This window comes from Alligator mississippiensis, chromosome 15 (assembly GCF_030867095.1).
Source record: "Alligator mississippiensis isolate rAllMis1 chromosome 15, rAllMis1, whole genome shotgun sequence".
NCBI classification, from domain to species: domain Eukaryota; kingdom Metazoa; phylum Chordata; order Crocodylia; family Alligatoridae; genus Alligator; species Alligator mississippiensis.
This window is the reverse complement of record NC_081838.1, coordinates 29,887,076-29,900,595: the sequence shown is the minus strand read 5'-3', so window position 1 is coordinate 29,900,595 and position 13,520 is coordinate 29,887,076. Positions and strand designations below refer to the sequence as shown.

At 61.1% G+C, this 13,520-nt stretch overlaps 1 protein-coding gene across 1 annotated transcript; it reads left to right on the top strand.

The window, feature by feature from the left end:
* The first annotated feature begins 2,587 nt into the window (after window positions 1–2,587).
* PPP2R1A (protein phosphatase 2 scaffold subunit Aalpha) lies at window positions 2,588–13,520 on the top strand. Its single transcript, XM_006262479.4, has 15 exons — window positions 2,588–2,701; window positions 4,296–4,386; window positions 4,569–4,669; window positions 5,137–5,369; window positions 5,979–6,126; window positions 6,608–6,763; window positions 6,891–7,005; window positions 7,240–7,310; window positions 7,877–8,011; window positions 8,863–9,036; window positions 10,256–10,316; window positions 10,720–10,874; window positions 11,695–11,837; window positions 12,169–12,260; window positions 12,565–13,520. Exons 1-15 carry the CDS (start codon window positions 2,624–2,626, stop codon window positions 12,579–12,581), a joined length of 1,770 nt encoding a protein of 589 aa, XP_006262541.1. The 5' UTR covers window positions 2,588–2,623; the 3' UTR covers window positions 12,582–13,520.

The window sequence follows — 13,520 nt, the reverse complement described above, 5'->3', positions numbered from 1 at the left end:
TTTTGGAGGGGATGCACTGCCATGCTCAGGGGGTGCATGTGCACCTGCGTACACCCCCTAGGCATCACCCCTGGACTTCTGGTGGCAGGCGGCAGGACTTCCAGTCCCAAGATGATGACCAGGGGGCGGGGCACCTGTTAATGGGTGGGGCTACCCATGTGGCCCTCAGCAGCTTGCCAGAACCCGAAAATAATTGCCCGCCCCTGGTTTAGATGCTGCAGCTGTCTATGTTGGTTCCCCCAACACCTCCCACTACCTCCCCCACCCACCTAAACATACCTGTAGGGGGCGCTGAGGCAGGGAATCAGGGGTCAAGTGAGGGGAACCAGCAGGGCTGGGACATAGGCGAATGGTGCCACCTTAGCCCAAAATCACTTACTGGGTTGGACTCGGGTGCTGGGAGTGCCTGTGGAGGCTTGCCATGGCCTGAGATGCGCCCAGCTCTGGGGTGGAACTGGCGGGAAACAGTCAGTGACCGTCTGGGACAGGAAGTGGGGACCTCGGGCCAGACACGGCTGGGGCAGGTGCTGTCATGGGCAGATGTGGAAGTGGCCCAAACCAGGGCCTAAGCAGGATTCAGCCTCTCCCTGCTGTTAGGAGAGAGATCCCAGGTGTCTGGGCTTGCACAACCCCCTGCTCTCACCCACCTGCCCCTGTTGCCCAGAGATCCCAGGCGTCCGGGCTCCCAGGGGATAGAAGGTGCATGTGTCCAGGCCCGCTTGTTAGACCCGAGGCTGCTCATGGTGCCAGACTTTTAATCGCTCCCTCTAGCGTCCATCCATCCATGCCTCCCTCCCTCCCTCCATCCATCATCCATCTTTATATTCATTCACTCCTCCATCCCCAGAGGCCCCCCCTCTTCATCTGTCCATCCATGCATGCTCAGATGCCTTCTTCAGATGCGGGTCAGGAGTGACGGGGCAGGGCTGGGGGGAGCAGGGGCTGCGGGTTGGGCGTGGGGGGCACGGGCTCACCCCAGCCCCGGCCCTTCCTGCTCTGTTGCAGGATACGTCTGGGGACGAAGCAGCCAGAGGTGAGAGCTCAGCCCCCACACGGCCGCCCGGATGCGACCTGGACCCCCGTCCGGCCCTGCTACATCGGGGGCCTGGTATCTCAGCCCAGCCTGGTATCTCCTCCCGCTCTTCTGCCTTGATTAGCCCCATGGCCACGAGCAGGGGCTGGGTCTCCCCACTGTGTCCCCCCTTGGCGCGATGCTCAGGAGCCGCTCAGGGTCTCTGGGGACAAAACATAGGAGGCTTCAGGAAAGATGGAGCCGCAAGGGCCCCTGTATATGTAAGAGGGCAGCAATGTGCTGGTTCCCCTGTTTTGGAGCTGATTTCCTTTCCCGGTCACCATCAAAAACCTCCTAAATGCTTGCGTTCGGCTGCATCTTTTAGGAAGTCAAGAGAAGAGGGGAGTTGTTGCGTGTTTGCAGCTCTGGCCGAGAGGGGGCTGGTGCAGGGTACCATGAAACAATGGAGAGAGGCCGAGAGAGGAGCGTGTGGGACTAGGCAGGTAGGTATGTGCATAGGTGGATGGATGGATGGATGGGTGGATTGACGTAGCGCAGAAGGTGGGCTGCATGGGGATGGATGGGTGGGTGGATGAGTAGATAAATAGACCGATAGACGTGTCGGTGGGTAGAAGGACGAGTGAATAGACGTGTATAGGAGCAGATCGGTGAGACGGTGTATCGGTGGCTGGAGAGAGAGGTGGGGAGCGGGGCGGGGCTCGGAGCAGGCAGGCCGGGCGGGAGCGGGTCCGTGGGCTGTGGCGCGGGGGGAGGCAGCCGGATCGGGGTCTCGGGCGGCAGGCGAGGTCCCGGGCCCCATAACATCCACTGTGGGGGCCACAACGATCCTAGCTGGTGCTCTGACATCACAGCGAGTGTTATGTCATCCCCTGGGCTGCAATGTCATCTTGGGTATGACCTCATCAGCGCAGGGCTTTGTGACGTCACCCACGGCGCTGTGGCATCATGAAGGCACCCACAGTGCTGCTCCCGTGACAGAGCCAAGATGGCCGACCTTGCGGTTGCTAAGGGCAACAAGTATCATTCCCCGCCTTAGAACCACCCAAGCCCCAGTCGTTCTCGAGGGTTACATTAGGATTGGACTAGTGCCATGTCAATCAAATCGAGTGGCCAATTATCTGAGAGAGAGGGCGGGCGCTGGGACACGGAGTGCCGTTTTCCTCCCCCAATAGAGTGTAAGTGAACGGAGATTGACAGGAACTATCTAGCCAATGAGAAAGCAGAGGCGGGAATTCAGAGGGACGCAACCAATAGGATTTAAAGGAAGGTGGGGTACTTTGAGCTCTCGCCCAATGGCGTTGTGGAAGAGGCGGGTGCACTGGCCCCAAACCCAATGGCGCTTGTAGCGCAGAGGGGACGGACCAAGTGTCATCCAACCAATTAGAGCGCGGGCTGGATGTGGCTGACACACCCCTTCGGCCAATCACATCAGGGGAAGCGGGGAGACACTCTAAGTGACCGCCAGCCCAGCCAGTGATAAGAGAGAAGGGCAAGACAGGGGCCCCGGCCCAGCCAATCAGCGCGGGGCCACCCCTGCAAGGCGGCTAAGGCGTCCCCGCGGCTCTTCAGTAGCTGGAGCCGGGAGCAAAGATGGCGGCGGCCGACGGCGACGACTCGCTCTACCCCATCGCGGTGCTGATCGACGAGCTCCGCAACGAAGACGTACAGGTACCGGCGGCGTCGGGGCCCCTTAGGCCGCACCGGCGTCCGCCATCAGCCCGGCGCTCAATCACGCGCCGCGTCTCATTGCCGCAGCGTGGTTCGGGGCATGAGAGGAGGTGCCTCATTGGCCGCCGGCGCCCCTCGTTGGAATGAACGCGGGGGGACCGATGTGGGGGGGCTCGTCTGAACCCCGAAACCCCTTCGGGGGAATGAGGAGCCCCTTGATTGGGCGGAGCAGCGCCTATCGGGGCGCCCCTCACTCCCTGGATCCTCTTCGGCGTGAGAGGAAGCCCCTGATTGGCTCAGAGCTTCGGACTGGGGTCAGTGAGGGACGCTGTTTGTTGTCGAATCCTGCATTGTCTTTTGTGGGATGGGACGAGCCCCCTGATTGGCTGGCATCCCCCATTCATTCCCGTGAGACCCCTCATTTCCTTTTGGGGGAGGTGCTGAGAGCAGTTTCTGATTGGTTGTTTGCTGGAGATTATAGAACCTATTGGGGGGCCTGATTTATTGCATTGAGGGAACAAAGTGTGTGTGGTGGGGGGGGGGGACAGGATGAGAGGAGTTGACTGATTGGTTCTTCCTGTACCCGTACCCCTGTACCTCTATGGGGGCCAATTGGAGGGGCTGTTTCACACTAGGGGTCCTTTTGAGGCGGGGGGAGGGGGGGTGATTATAATGGGTTCCTGCCTATGAATGGGTGGTGTAAGGCTCCTTCTTTTTAGGTGGGGTGGGCAGAGCCTATGGGACCAATCCTGGCTTGTTCCCTGTGGTAGATCCATCCTAGGAGCCAATCAGAACCTTTCTCGGTGTCACGCCTGGTCTGGTTGACTGCAGGAGGCTTCCTCAGCTGCCAATGACAGCCTTTCCCCGCTCTCCTGGCATTCCCTGCTATTGGCTGGGATCCCATGGTATATTCCTGCAGGGCGGGGCTTGTAGCAGCCAATCGGAGTTTTCAGCCATAAAATGCAGCCTTCTCAGCCGCCCGCCCCTCCCCGGGATGGGGGCGTGGCCGGCAAGGCTGTCCCACCTGGTTGGCTGGAGCAGAGGTTGCTATGGGGGAGGCAAGTCCTCCCCACGGTCTGTGGGGGGAGGGCAAATATACCCCCCACCCCTGGGGGGGGCAGTTAGGGGATCTGCCCCAGTGGGTGGGGCTTCTGGGGTGGGTGGGGCTATATGGGACTGGCTGGGCAGGTTGGACCAGCTGTGACACAGGAAGGGGCGGAGCCATGCAGGGGCAGGGACCTGGTCTGTCGCAGGACACCCAGGTTCTCTGCCCGGGGCCTAGGGCAGAGCTGAGGGTGGGGCCCGGACGCCTGGCTTCTCTCCAGCTCTGCGGGGGGACACGCACATTAGAGCCCCCGGCTCATCCTCAAACCTGAATCAATGCGCCCCTCCCCCCGCCATCCCCAATCACTCCTGACCCGCAGCCCCCTGTCCCCCAAACCTAGCTGGTGCCCTCAGGCCTCCCCTCCCCTCCTGCCGTAGCAGGGACCTGGTGCCCCCCGTGTTTAACCATTGATGTGCCAGCCGGGCCTCAGTGCCCCCGTGACCTCAAGGAGCCTTTGCCCATCCCCTGTGATCCCCACTCTCCCCACAGCTCCGGCTGAACAGCATCAAGAAGCTGTCGACCATCGCGCTGGCGCTGGGCGTGGAGCGCACCCGCAGCGAGCTCCTCCCCTTCCTCACAGGTACCCACAGGCCTGGGTTCTCTGGGAGGGGGGAGAGGCTGGGGGGTGACAGTCCGGGGTGCTGGGAGCCTGGATGCCTGGGTTCTTCGGGGGGGCAGAGGATCAGAGCAGGGTTGGGGGGCTCGGACAGCTGGATTCTTCGGTTGCTGTCAGCAGCCTCTGTCCCTCTTCTCCCCCCGCAGACACTATCTACGATGAAGATGAAGTGCTGCTGGCACTGGCCGAGCAGCTGGGCACCTTCACCGCCCTTGTCGGGGGGCCCGAGTATGTGCACTGCCTGCTGGTACGTGCCCTGGTTGCCTGGGTTTTTTGGGGGGTGGGGGGGGATGGTCCTGGGAACTTGGGCAGTGGAGCATAGTTGGGCAAGGGTGCCCGGATGCCTGGGTTCAGGGCTGGCTCTGGGATTTTGGGGCATGGTCCTGGATGCCTGGGTCCTTTCCCAGCTCTATATGGCCCGTGGGCTCCCCTTGCGGGGGTGTGGTGGTGCCCCCGGACACCTGGGTCTCTGTGGCCAGGATGGGGCCGGATCTCCCAGACACCTGGGTTCAGTGTTGGTTCTGGGAGGTGGGGAGGATTCTACAGGGCCTGCCCTCCCAGATGCCTGGGTCCTCCCCTGACCTGAGGCAGAGAGGGGGCAGGACTGTTGGGTGGGGGGGCAGGGCCTTTTAGGGGGAAGTTGACCTGGATGCCTGGGTTCCCCCCGGGCCTGCCCCACCCTGCCCTGAGCTCCCGGATGCCTGGGTCCCACAGCCACCGCTGGAGAGCCTGGCAACAGTGGAGGAGACCGTGGTGCGGGACAAGGCAGTGGAGTCCCTGCGGGCCACGTCCCATGAGCACTCGCCGGCTGACCTGGAGGCTCATTTCGTGCCCCTAGTGAAGCGCCTAGCGGGTGGCGACTGGTTCACATCCCGTACCTCAGCCTGCGGCCTCTTCAGCGTCTGCTACCCCCGCGTGTCCAGCGCCGTCAAGGCTGAGCTGCGCCAGTGAGTGCCTGTCATGGAGAGGAGGGAAAACTGAGGCTGGGGGGTGGTACAACCATGGTGGGGGGGACTGAGGCAGGGGGCAGGGTGATTTGGGGGCAGAAGAGAGGCTGGGAGGGGTGGGGATGTTTGGGGGCGGCAGGGCCATGGCGGGGGAAACAGATACAAGGGGTCATTTTGGGGGAAACAAGCTGGGAGTGGGCAGAGCTGTTGGGCTAGGGCCATTGGGGGGAAACTGAGGCAAGGAGGGGGTGCAGGGCTGTTGGGGTAGGGCAGTTTTGAGGAAACAGGGCAGGGACTAAGGCAGGAGATGGGGTCCTTGGGGGCAGGAAATGGGCAGGGAGGGGGTGAGGCTTATTGGGGGGGCTCTACTTTGGTCCATTAGAGATTCTAGGATGGGTACAGGTGGGCAGGGCAGGTTGGGGGTGGGGCTTGGTTGCAGAGGACAGGGCCTGCATGATTGGGGTGGGGCTTGGCTGGGGCTGGTGGAGTCCATTTAGTCACCTGGTGATTTTAGGGGTTTGGGGACAGGGAGGTGGGTGGGGATGAGGAGCCAGGGGTGGGGCTAAGGGTCCAGGGGGGCAGAGCCTGGGCTGACCCTGATCCCTGCAGGTACTTCCGGAACCTGTGCTCAGATGACACGCCCATGGTGCGCCGTGCGGCCGCCTCCAAACTGGGCGAGTTCGCCAAGGTGCTGGAGCTGGAGCATGTCAAGAGCGAGATCATCCCCATGTTCTCCAGCCTGGCCTCTGACGAACAGGTCCGTCCCCCCCGCAAATGCCTGGGTCACAGCTGGGGGGATGGGGGGAGCCTGGGTCCTACCCAGGGAAGGAGCCCAGATGCCGGCATCCTACCTGGGAGGAGTGGGTGGAAGTACAGCCCAGATGCCTGGGTCCCATCTAGGAAGGTTGTGGGGGAGCCTGGACACCTGGGCTCTCTCTGGAGCCTTAAGAGTTTGCAAGCCAATGGATTAGATGGAGAGGGGTTTAGGTGCCTGAACACCTGGGTTCTCTTGCTGCTTTGGGAGCAGGGGGGCTTGGGAGACCTGGATGCCTGAGTTCTTTCCTAGCGGGGGGCTTGTGAGACCCAGCAGATTGGACACCTGTGTTCACCCACAAGCTTTAAAAGATTGAGGCCTAATGGATTGGAATGAGTGGGTTTTGGTGCCCAAACACCTGTGTTCTCTCAATCCTCTGGGAGCCTGGATGTCGGGTCCCATGTTAACCCCATGGTACCCACAGGACTCGGTGCGCCTGCTGGCCGTGGAGGCCTGTGTCAACATTGCCCAGCTGCTGCCGCAGGAGGACCTGGAGTCGCTGGTGATGCCGACACTACGGCAGGCGGCAGAAGACAAATCCTGGCGGGTGCGGTACATGGTGGCCGACAAATTCACCGAGGTACTGAACAGTGTAGGCTGCAGGTTGGGAGTGAGGGGCACCGGCAGGGTGGGGCAGGGGCCCCAACCAGGCTGCAGGGGTTCCTGTTTCCTGTCTCACGCCCCACTGCCCTCCCCCTCCCCCCCAGCTCCAGAAAGCCGTGGGCCCTGAGATCACCAAGACGGACCTGGTTCCAGCCTTTCAGAACCTCATGAAGGACTGTGAGGCCGAAGTGCGAGCTGCTGCCTCCCACAAGGTCAAAGGTTAGCCCCGCCCCACCCTAACCCGTAAACTATCTAATGAGGGGCAGAGCTGGGGTCCTCATCACCTTGTGGGGCACTGGGAGCGAGCCAGGTTGGTGGCAGAGGGGTTAGAGCAGGGGAATGGAAACCTGGACACCTGGGTCCTCTCCTAGCTTTGCAAAGGGGTGGGGGGGTTGTTGGGGACTAGGGGCAGTTTTAGGGGCCTGACCCTGTTTTTTGCCCCCCCCCCCCCAGAATTTTGTGAGAACCTGTCACCTGACTGCCGGGAGAACGTCATCATGACCCAGATCCTGCCCTGCATAAAGGTGCTGTCATCCTGTTGCTCCTGGAGTGGATGGGGGGCTGGGAGCCTGCACACCTGGGTTCTCTCCAGGTCTTTAAGGGGAGGTGGAGCTGAGGGGTGAGCACAGTGGGGGCTGGGAGCCCAGGCACTAGGGTAGGGCTGGGAGATTTGGGGGTGGGGGTTAGGGGCCTGGGTGCCTTGGTTCTTTTGGAGGGGAGCTGGCAGGTGGGTTTGGGAGCCCAAATGCGTGGGTTATTTGAGGCAGAGGGGGATCTGGGGAGTCTCAGGAGCCTGGACATAGGGGTTCTTTCCAGCTCCTTTTGGCAAAGAAGTAGGGGTGTGGGGGGTGAGAGCAGGGGGCTCTGGGAGCCACACCTAGGTTCTCTCTAGCCCAAGGCATGGGGCTAGGGGGGACACGGAGCCCAGGTACTTGGGTTCTCTGCCCTCTTTGGGAGGAGGTGTTCCAGCTGTCTTGGGGGTGATCGTCAGAGTGGGGCTGGGAACCTCAGTTCTCTCTCCAGCTTCAGTGGCTTGGGGAAGTGTCCCCTGGTGACAGGGGTAAGGCTGACTGTGGCCCTGGCCCCGCAGGAGCTGGTGTCGGATGCCAATCAACACGTCAAGTCGGCACTGGCTTCAGTGATCATGGGGCTCTCGCCCATCCTGGGCAAGGACAACACGGTGGAGCACCTGCTGCCCCTCTTCCTGGCCCAGCTCAAGGATGAGGTTGGTCCTCCCCACCTGTTACACATAGCTGTTTTTTCTCTCCCCCCACCCAGAGCTGGGTGCATCTTGGGGCCCACAGAGCTCTCCCTCTGCTGTGTTTTTATAAATAGCTGCCACACCCCAGAGCTGGAAGCACCTTGGCACCCAGAGATCCCTTTTTTGCCCTGTTTATATATGGCAGTCTTTTGATATGCTCCACCCCAGAGCTGGCTAAAATTTTTGGGACCCAGAGCTCTCCCTGGTGCTGTGTTTTTGTTTTTTTGTGTTTTTTGTTATAGGCAGATTTACCTCCTCTTGCACCCAGCTGGGGGGGGGGGGGGGGGGGATTTCAAGACCCTAGAGAGGGGTCTCCTTCTGTTCTATATTGCTGCTGTGCCCCAGAGCCAGCTGCACGCTAGAGCCGTGTTCTGTGTGGCTGTGCCTCGCCTGTTGCACCCCAGAGCTGGCTGCTTGATACCCAGCAAGCGTTGCCCCTGGGCTCCTATACCCAGCTTTCCCAAGGAGGCGTCCAGTTCAGGAGCAGGATTTGGGCACCCAGACTCCTGGATTCTGTCCTTTCTCTGGGAGGGGCAAGGGGTGGTGGGGGTGAGAGCCCAGGACTCTGGAGTTTTCTCCCAGCTCGGGGAAGAGGAGAGAGTTGGGGTGAGTGCCTGGACTCCTGGGTTCTAACCTTCCTTGCAGGGGGCTGGGATGCGGGGTGGGGCAGACTCCTGGGTTCTCTCCCAGCTCGGGGAAAACGTTACAGCTAAAGCCAGGGGCTGGCATGGGGCTCCCAGGCTCCTGGATTCTCCCTGCTCATTGGAAAGGCCCTGATCATCTCCCCTGGGTCTGGCCCCACCCTCTCCCGGCAGTGCCCCGAGGTGCGGCTCAACATCATCTCCAACCTGGACTGTGTGAACGAGGTGATCGGCATCCGGCAGTTGTCGCAGTCGCTGCTCCCGGCCATCGTGGAGCTGGCTGAGGACGCCAAATGGCGCGTGCGCCTGGCCATCATCGAGTACATGCCCCTACTGGCCGGGCAGCTGGTGAGTGCTGAGAGGGATGGGACATGGACCCCGGGGACTGCAGTGGATAACGGGGACCCCCAGGGGGCACCATTGCATCACCAGCTGAGCTGCAGTGGCCAACAGGGACTGCCAGGGCATCATCAGCCCAGCTGCAGTGGCTAATGGGGACCTCCAGGGGTCACCAGAACATCAAGAGCTGAACAGCAGTGGCCAGCGGGGACTATCGGGGCATCATCAGCTTGGCTGCAGTGGCTAGTGGAGACTCTCAGGGGGCACCAGGCCATTCTCAACCCAGCTGGGGCTGCAGTGGCCAATGCAGGCTAGTGCAGGGTACTAGCCCTGGTGTGCTGCGTTCTTATGGGGCTGCTGTGGTCGGGGGGGGGGGGCAATAGGGAGTCTTGTGACGTGCCTAATGAAGAACTCCCTGGGGGCACTGGGCACGAAACTACCCAGCTGGGGCTGCAGTAGTCAATGGGAGCCACTAGGCAGTGTTAGGTGCCCTACAATAGCACTGGAGGGAGGGCACCATGTTTTCTATGGGGCTGGGGGGGCTCTATCAGTGGCCACTGGGGACCCCCAGGGGGCACTAGAGCATCATCATATGGTTAAGGGCTTGCAGACCAAGCCCTACGAGGGGAGACTAGAGAACCTGGACCTTTTCAGCCTCCGCAAGAGAAGGTTGAGAGGCGACCTTGTGGCTGCCTATAAGTTCATCACGGGGGCACCGAAGGGAATTGGTGAGGATTTATTCACCAAGGCGCCCCCGGGGGTTACAAGAAATAATGGCCACAAGCTAGCAGACAGCAGATTTAGATTGGACATTAGGAAGAACTTCTTCACAGTTCGAGTGGCCAAGGTCTGGAACGGGCTCCCAAGGGAGGTGGTGCTCTCCCCTACCCTGGGGGTCTTCAAGAGGAGGTTAGATAAGCATCTAGCTGGGGTCATCTAGACCCAGCACTCTTTCCTGCCTATGCAGGGGGTCGGACTCGATGATCTATTGAGGTCCCTTCCAACCCTAACATCTATGAATCATCAACCCAGCTGCAGTGACCAGTGTGGGCCAGTAGGGGGTGCTAGAGCCCCTGCAATACCTCCAGGGGTCATTACAGTGTAGAAAGTACTAAGGGGTGCTGTAGGCCAAGTGGGAGCTAGGTGCCTGAGTTCCTTCCTGGCCTTGAGGGGGGGTCTCTGGGGAGGGGGTCCTGGGGCTGCCCTTCACCCCCTCCCCCCCCTGCAGGGTGTGGAGTTTTTCGACGAGAAGCTGAACTCGCTGTGCATGGCCTGGCTGGTGGATCATGGTGAGTTTCTTCCCCCCCCCCCCCCCCCCCCCCCCCCCGGTGGGGGCAGATCCCCTAATTGCCCTAGGCAGGTGGGAGGGGGCAGATGAGGCTGCTCTGGGGGGCTGGTGTTAGAACAGCAGGGTCTGGGTGCCTGGGTTCCCTCCAACTGTGGGAAGTGGGGTTGGGGGATGTGAGCTGGGCCAGAGGCTGGTAGACATCCTAGGTCTGGGAGGTGGTGAGCAGAGCATGCTAGAAGCTAGGGTTCCTCTCTTCTTTGTGAAGGGTCTGGCAAGATGGGAGAATAAGAATCCTGGATGCCTGGGTTCTCTTCAGACTGCAAGGGAGAGTGTGGGTTAGAGTGGGGTGGGGAGCCCAGGTGCCTGGGTCCCTTCGTGACCCTTCTGCTCTTCCCCTTTTCCAGTTTATGCCATCCGGGAAGCGGCCACCAGTAACTTAAAGAAATTGGTGGAGAAATTTGGCAAGGATTGGGCCCACGCCACCATCATCCCCAAGGTGCTGGCCATGGCTGGGGATCCCAACTACCTACACCGCATGACCACGCTCTTCTGCATCAATGTGAGTCTGGGTGCCTGGGTTCTCTGCGGGGAGGGGAGCGGGGGTGGGGGCTAAGGGCCCGCACGCCTGGGTTCTTCCAGGCTCGAGAGGTGAGAGCATTGGGGAGCTGGGAGCCCAGATGCCTGGGTTGTCAGGGGGGGTGGGATGACAACCCAGATGCCTGGGTTCCCCCAGGCTCCAGAAGTAGACAGGTGAGCATTGGGGTCTAGAGGAGCCCGGACACCTGGGTTCTCTTGAGCACCATGTCTCCTGGGGGGGGTACTAAGGGGTGCTGTGTTGGGGAGGAATGATTTGGGGGGGGGGGCTGTGCAGTGGCCAATAGGAACCTCCAGAGGGCACCAGACCAGCATCAGCTCAGCTTCAGTGGCCTGTGGGGCTCACTAGGGAGCTCTAGATCTACTGCAATGCCTCTTGGGGGTGCTGGGGCCCTTTTGGGGGTTGTTACAGTGGGGGGGCACTGTAGGGGCAGGCTGGTGTAGAGTGGGGTCAGGGACCGTAAAGCCTGGGTTCTCTGGGAAGGGAAGGGGGCTGGTGCTGAGAGCAAGGAGCTGGGGATCTGGACTCCTGGGTTCTCTTGGGAGGGGAGGGCGAGCAGGGGAGCTAGGATTCCTGGGTTCTCTCCTCCGTGAAGGGCAGGAAGGTGAGGGGGGCTGCGCCTGGGCCCCCTCCTAGGTCTGGCAGCTGGGGGTCAGGGCAAGGCTGCGAGCCTGGATGCCTAGGTTCTCTTGGAGGCCAGCGGGACTACAACAGAGGAGCTAATCACCCAGATGCCTGGGTCCCCTCACCACCCCCCCCCCTTCCCGCTCCCTCCTCCCCCCAGGTGCTGTCAGAGGTGTGCGGCCAGGAGATCACCACCAAGCACATGCTGCCCACGGTGCTGCGGATGGCAGCAGATGCTGTCGCCAATGTGCGCTTCAATGTGGCTAAGTCCTTGCAGAAGATCGGCCCCATATTGGACAACAGGTGTGGGGGGGGGGGGGGGACAGCCTGGGGCTGGGGCAGTGTGCTAGGGATGGGGCTTAGCAGGGGGTGGTGGGGTTAGGCTTAGGGAAGGAAGTTGCTGATTGGTGCCAGGTCAGGCTGTGGGGGTTTGGAGGGAGGGGTGGTAGGAGGGGCGGAGCTAGGCCTCAGAAGGAAGTGGAGGGGAAGACTGGGCTAAACGGAGGGGTGGGGCTAAAGGTTGGAGCCAAGGGACTGAGCAGGGGTGTGGGGAGGGAGAATGATCTGGCCTGAGTGCCTGGGGCTCCGGTAGTGGGTGGGCCTAACCCCGCCCCCTCCTCGGCCCCACCCCTAGCACGCTGCAGAACGAGGTGAAGCCCGTGCTGGAGAAGCTGACGCAGGACCAAGATGTGGATGTCAAGTACTTTGCCCAGGAGGCCCTGACAGGTGCGGGGGTGGGGCCAGGGTGGGGCCCAGACACCTGGCTTCTCTGAGATGGGGGCGAGAGGATTCTCCCCCAAAACCCCTGATGCAGCCTCTTGGGGGTCATTAGGCCCTGCCCACCAGGCTGGGGATCCTGCATCAATTGAGTGGGTTGAGCCCTTGCCAGCCATTGGGGAGATCCATAGGGAAGGGGGCAGGGCCTCAACCACCCTGTCACCTGGGGGCTGGGGCTTCTGGGTCAGTGGGGATAGGGCTAACATCCCCCAATAGTAGGCAGGGCTCTGATCACACCTCTTCCTTCCCACAGTGCTGGCCCTGGCCTGAAGCTGAGGACTCCTTCCCACCCTCCAGGGATCTCCAGGCTCCGCCCCTTCCCCCATTGGCTCCTCCCATCTCCATGCATGTGGATGACTTCTCCCCCTTCCCTGTCTGGCCACCAGGGGGAGCAGCAGCATCAACCCTGACCCCCAACTTGTCCTGCCCCAGCTGCACCCCCACCTTTGGGGTGCAGCATCTCCATTCCCAGCATGCCCTGGGCCCTCCCCCTTGTGAGTGTAACTCTTGATCCTTTCCTTCATGGTGGAGGAGGATCAGTGGCACCTCTAACTCCCCTGGGCAGGTTTCCCAGCTGCTAATTAAGTCTCCTTAATCCTGGGATTGGGTTGGCCCCAGACCCAGGCACTGCTGGAGGGAGTGGGGGTCATTTCTCAGCTCAGGGTCCTCCCATGATTCTCTATTCAGGGCTTCTGCCTTCCTTTCTGGGGGTCCCTAGCACCAGGATGCAGCTAGTTCTGGGGTAGGGGAAGCAGAATAGAACAGGGATTCTCCTAGGGCTGAGTTGCAGCTAGTTCTGGGGTGGCAGAAGCGTGGCTGAGTGTAATGGGCTTGGTCTGTAGATACAGCCAGTTCTGGGGTGGGAGAAGCAGAGTAGAACAGGGATCCTAGGCCTAAGGTGCAGCTAGTTCTTGGGTGAGCTTGGCCAAGTACACCATGGACCTGGTGCTGGGATGCAACTGCCTCTGGGCTTGTCTGTGCAGGGGAAATAGGTTGAATAGTGCATCCAGGGCACCGGGAATCTGCCCCTTCCCTCCCCCCGCTGCCCTGGTGGCCACACACGGAACAAATGCGTCACAGGGGCCGTTCTCGGTCCCATCCCCACCATTAGTGAAGTGTCACTTTTTACATTTGTTTGGTTTTTTTTGTGTAACTTGAGTTTGACTATTTTCTGTTTCTCTCCATGGTCAATAAACTGCTCGGCCCGTC

What these genes read in the sequence shown, in the direction of transcription:
- PPP2R1A (XM_006262479.4), top strand. Translation starts at nt 2,624, where the DNA reads ATGGCGGCGGCCGACGGCGACGACTCGCTCTACCCCATCGCGGTGCTG. An exon ending in TGCCTCCCACAAGGTCAAAG is followed by an intron (nt 7,006 to 7,239) that starts GTTAGCCCCGCC and finishes CCCCCCCCCCAG; the next exon opens with AATTTTGTGAGAACCTGTCA. An exon ending in TGGCCCAGCTCAAGGATGAG is followed by an intron (nt 8,012 to 8,862) that starts GTTGGTCCTCCC and finishes CTCTCCCGGCAG; the next exon opens with TGCCCCGAGGTGCGGCTCAA.